General features: G+C 41.8%; 1 protein-coding gene across 1 annotated transcript; it reads right to left on the bottom strand.

The window, feature by feature from the left end:
* Positions 1–1,452: 1,452 nt before the first annotated feature.
* On the bottom strand, positions 1,453–5,427 carry exd1 (exonuclease 3'-5' domain containing 1). Its single transcript, XM_075448653.1, has 11 exons — positions 5,298–5,427; positions 5,137–5,202; positions 5,023–5,056; positions 4,839–4,915; positions 4,644–4,729; positions 4,451–4,537; positions 4,231–4,335; positions 4,078–4,158; positions 3,799–3,942; positions 3,194–3,385; positions 1,453–2,196 (listed from the first exon to the last, which is right to left on the bottom strand). Exons 1-11 carry the CDS (start codon positions 5,425–5,427, stop codon positions 1,453–1,455), a joined length of 1,746 nt encoding a protein of 581 aa, XP_075304768.1.

The raw sequence follows: 5,427 nt of genomic DNA, 5'->3' as shown, positions 1-5,427 counted from the left end.
CCCCAATCTGGTGGTCAATGACAGGAGCCTGTCCTCCATGGCCCCACAGAGACCTGTATTCCCCCACCCCCCACATCATCCCTTCTAAACAACTTCACTGTTAAGTGACGCAGATATTTTTGAAACAAGCCCCCATTCGGTTGCTTTGCAGGAAAGTTACCTGTGATTAATCCCCTGTGCTCTGCTGTCGCAGGATAGCATAAACTTTGCAAAAATTTCCGTGAAGAAGCTCAACAACATCAGGTGGATCGGCATTAAGATGGTGTGTGATCTTTTGTTCAGTGGTGGAACAACAGAGTTTCTAAGGGTTAAGAGAGGCATATGGATGGGCTCCACCCTGTTTGTGTTTAACAGAAGCTAAGGAGGGGCTGGTTGCTAAGAGAGAAACAAGGCTTTGTGACTGGCTACCTCCCAGTTAATTAAAATCCTACATTATCTGTTTCATGCTTTCAATTAAAAAGCTCTGGACAGGACCCAAGCCTCTGCACGTAGAGAAACGTCACAATAAGATGTAATCATTCAGGGGGGCCCATTCAACACTGCAGGATGCAGCATTGCCCTGCTGTCATGCTCGTGTCTTGATTTTGGGGACCACCTTTGATGACCAGTGCAAAAGTGATTGTGTAGTGTCCCTCGGTAAATATCTGCATGGCACCTAAAGTAGCAAATTAGTTTAATAAGATCTACTTTTGTAAAACAGAACAGGTGCTCATACCTGTGATCAAGCACATCTGGAGTGAACAACGAATGAAGCAACAGGCCAGTACCTGTCACATTTTTTTTAAGTCATTAGTAATCAAAAGAAGGGTTAGCTAACAATGTTTTTGCTCAATTAACAGTAAATCCATAAATATCTGTCCCTGCTTCTCACAATCAATTAACTGCAACAGCGAAAACAAGCTGTACAGATAATCAATTATGCCAAGCTTAGCACACTATGTTTTATCAGATGGCTGGTTCGTTGGTTTTATTGTCTTCCACAGGCTAAAGTTTTATTTCTTTGCAACACAATATCAAAACATGAATTGCCAAACTGCAATCAACACTTGGCATTTGCTTTTTTAACCGAGATTCTCAGCAGATAATTCCTTTTCAATTATAGAGATGTGTGCAATCACACACAAGAGTGCAATCAACTACCGCTTTATCAAAACTAAAGTCAGAAGGATTTAGAGACAAAACACAAAAACAAAACGAAGGAACATACAGGAATGCTTTTTCATCCAAACTCAAGTGAACCACAAAATGTAAACAATTACTTTTTTTTTCTTTTTCCTGAATCCAGATGTTTTTTTAATTCTTCTTCTTTCTTTTTTTGTTTTAAACAAATAGCCGATATTAAACTGGTGCAAAAAGAGTATATTTACTGCCATCTACTGGTTACTCTAGAAAATCAAAAATGACAAATGAGCTGTCGTGAGGCATATCCTTAAAAGCTTTGAGATGTTTCCTTCAGTGTCTGAAAGACCTGAAAGAGTTGCTCAGTGGGGATGAGAGGGACTGAGAAGTTGGAGTAAAACATTCTCCTCTCACACCACAAATGTCCTCGGACAGCTCATCATCATGGCAGCCAGGCTGGAGCTTAGTTTCTTTGGTAAGTGTGTGGCTGGTAGGGGGAGCCATCTCCAGTCTAGCTGGAGTTTTGATGTCCTCGGAATGCTCTCTGGAGATCTGAGGTGGTGGTATCTGGAGAAGAAACCCTCTTCCTATAGAGGGTATGACTCGGCTAGATGATGGCTCTTTCCCGAATGGCCTTCCTCTTCCCATCATATTCATTTGTGACTCTTTGCATCCTCCGTCTACACCTGCAGAGAGGGTACCGTTGCCAAACATTTCTTTCTTATGGTGTAACACTGTAGCAGGTGCCGAATACTGGGCTGGCGCGTTGGAAGAGGCGTGGACATCCCCAGAAGAAACAGTGGTGACACTCGAAAGGCAATGCACGTTTTGGTGAACAAGAGGGTCCATTTGGGGGGATGAAGGTGGTTCCACTGTTGCAGGTTCAAAGGACTCGGGCTGTGTCTTGCTCTGGTCCTCTGCAGCAGGGGCCGTCTGGGATGATGACTGAGGATGCGGGTAGAAGCGAGCCAGCAGACCTTCTTCTGTGACCGGGTAGTGGCTGGTGGCCGATCCCTGCCGCTCACGACGCATTTCGTCTAACTGCTTAAGCTCTCTGGGCAACTCCAACACACCTTCCTGTAGATGAAGGCACGCAAGACACGAGGTCTGCTTACTAAACTGAATGTTTCTGCATTATTCACACCACACAACAAATCTGAGATGTTGACCTTCGTCATATCTTTTTTGTGAAAACCGAACACCAGTCAAAAGCCAGCTAAACGACTCACATTCACATCATTGTCAGTTGCTGGGCTGTGGTCATTAAACCTGTTGCGACCCCTGCTTGGTAAAATGCCCCTATATTTTGCTTGGTGTTTCTTGTAAAAAAACAGCAAAAACATTAACAGTTGCTTGAAGGGTTGGAAAAGACTTAAATGTGTCAACCGAAGCACTCAAGTGGCAACAGTTTAACCCAACGTGTCTCGATTCCACACATACGGATTCGTTTGCATTAAGAAGGGCAGGGCTACTCAAATGAGTGTTTGTGGGCCATTTGCCATAGAATATTGAGTCAATACTAAATAATGACCTCTACAGTTTAGGATAATAATGTGAGATCTCTCTCAGTTTCATTCCCCTCGTTGGTTCCACTCATTCTTGCTCATATCCATTCAATCTTTTTTCGACGCTGGCAATTCAAACAGTGTTTTTAATAAATGAGCATGTAGTTTGATATAATGGCCAAAACGGTTGACTTTGACAGATGTTGCATTTGTTTGTGCTAAGCAACAGAGTATTTGTGCTACCAATGGATCAACTGAAAATATCTAAATGCTTGCCACAGAGATAAACATACATTTAATCTAAATCAAACTTTGAGATTGTTTTTATTGTCCCGCCATAGCTCCGGGTGCTCATTAAGACCTGAAACCAACATGTTTGGTCTCCGTCAGATTAATGGAAGAAAGTACATGTCTGAATTAGTCTTTATTTTTCCCACAAAGACAAAATGTTCCAGAGACTGCAGTCCAAGAATGCTGACAACATCCTGGAAAGGCACACACTTCTGATAGGATGACAGATCTTTGAATAAAACAAAAATCTTAAATGTCTAGTTTCTGAAATGACTCACCATATTGACGTGCTCCAGTTCATCGGGTTGATAGTGGCTGCTGTTGAGGTAAGAATCCACCAGAGCCATGTAGTCATTCATGAGACTGTCCAGCAACACCAGTCTGAGAGGCTGAAGGTGTATCACTGACAAAACCATCACCTTCAGCAGGGGTACAGGACAAGGCCGCTTGAACCACATCTCCCTTTCTTCCTGTAAAAATACACACCACTTTATACACTGATCAGCCACAGAATCAAAAACACTGACAGGTGAAGTAAATAACACGCTGGCATTCGTATAGATGTTACTTTGATGTGCATGACCCATCTAAAAGCATTGTTCGAGACCAAGCACACCCTTGATGGCAATGGACTCCCCTCCCTCAGCATCACAATGCGGCCTGCCACAATGTAAAAACTGCTCAGTAATGGCTTAAGAAAAATGACAAATGAGCCAAAGATGTCGACCAGCACCCCATACTCACCCCAGTGTCCATGATGCCTGACATGTCAGGACTGTTTTGGCAGCAAAATGTGGACTAACACATGGTTTTAATGTCGTTATCGATTAGTGTGTTTTGATCAATTACATAAAACCACTGTAGATGGGACTGAGTGCTGTACCTTGGTGAGCTGTGACTTCATCTGAAGAGATGAAAGCCTGGAGGACGGCACCTTCAGATAGAGACTTACCACCTCCTGGAGAGTGCTGACTCTGTCAGGAAGGAAACCTCCTGTCTCTGAGTAGAAGCACATTGCATCTGCCACCTTAAAACAGGCAGAAATAATAATGAGAAATATACAAGTTCAACCAAACTTTGTGAGGAGCGACACAAAAAACCTTAAGACTTAGTAGCTAATGCTGCTTTGCAAAGGAGGTGACTGTACGTCATATAAACCTACCTGAGTGTCAAAGACGTTGGTTAACTTGACTCCAAACTGAGCAATCAGACTTCCAGAGATGGCTCTGCAGTCATGAATCACCTGTAAGATGGTACAATACTAATAATCATCACTGTAATTAAACAGGAACTGTAAAGTGTTCGAACTGCTCACCTTTAATATGCGTTTACTTTCCAAAATCATGGAGAGGCCATTCTTAAATGCCCGCGCTCCAAGCAGCAGGACGTCAAATAAGTAAACCTTGTTTTTGGTAGCAATCTAGAGACATGGATCACCAGTTATTTTCTTCATAATCTTTGCAACGAGTGAAGACAGGTGAGAGAATGAACCATAAAAGACAGGATTTAAAAATTAGGAGTTCAGAACTTCTCACCTGCAGCCAACACAGTCTTCCATTCTTAAATATCTCCACTCCTTCAGCTCCCACACCAATCACGTGCTGCTTTTTGATGTGCATCACCTAAAGCAGTAGCAGCCGAGACTTCATATTTCAGTTTGAATATTGAACAAACACAGTACCATCCAAGTGACTTCTGCAATGCAAAGCATACTATAAATCAACCTACCGCAGGCCCAAAATTCTCATGGAACCCATCAATGACTACAAAGTTGATGGACTCCTCTTCTTCATCATCATCATCATCATTATCATCTGCTAGAAAGGAAACTCTTAAAAGTGAATTTATCTTTCAAAGCAAAATAAGCTTGTTGGTTTGAATGTAACTTTAGTGAAACCACACATAAATTTGGCTTAAACTCACGCAGTTTAATGGTTTTTCTGTATGGCTGAAACTTTTCTAAGTTCAACTGCTCCTCAAGTCCGTCGCCATTCACATTTCTGTGCAACATTTTTTTCAATTATTACCATTAATTTTCAGAGCCAGCACATTGTTGTCATCGATGGTAACATTTATTTTTCAAACTGGTAAGGACTACAGTACTCACCCACAGTCACCACTTGCTTCATTGGTAAATTCAACTGTTGATTTCACAGTCCAAATATTCACCAATTAATACAACAACAACAAAAAATGTATAAATCTAATATATTGGACTCACCGTTCAGAACTTCGTGGCCAAAGAACATTATGGTTCCAGAAAATTTGCATCCATTCCTGCCACTTACTAAAAGATATAAAATCACATAAAAGCAAGGCTATTTCACTGCTATGTACTATTAAACAGACAAGATAAATACAGTCTGGGATTAAACTGCTAACCGTCCGCCAAAACCAAGGTTTTGTTTGGATTGATACGCTGTACGACCCCAAAGTACGATGAATTCTTTAGTGTTAGTTTGATGCGTTTTCCTTTCAGGATATTCATGAACAGCACGTCGTCCACCACCAT

This window comes from Odontesthes bonariensis, chromosome 17, assembly GCF_027942865.1.
Source record: "Odontesthes bonariensis isolate fOdoBon6 chromosome 17, fOdoBon6.hap1, whole genome shotgun sequence".
NCBI lineage: Eukaryota > Metazoa > Chordata > Actinopteri > Atheriniformes > Atherinopsidae > Odontesthes > Odontesthes bonariensis.
This window is presented reverse-complemented; position numbering and strand designations above follow the sequence as displayed.

Excerpts from the sequence above, each read along its gene's own strand:
- exd1 (XM_075448653.1), bottom strand. The coding sequence starts at position 5,427 with ATGGTGGTGGACGACGTGCTGTTCATGAATATCCTGAAAGGAAAACGC. Across the intron at positions 4,916-5,022 it reads GAAGCAAGTGGTGACTGTGG|AAATGTGAATGGCGACGGAC; the intron begins GTGAGTACTGTA and ends AATGTTGCACAG. Across the intron at positions 2,197-3,193 it reads AACTGGAGCACGTCAATATG|GAAGGTGTGTTGGAGTTGCC; the intron begins GTGAGTCATTTC and ends CTTCATCTACAG.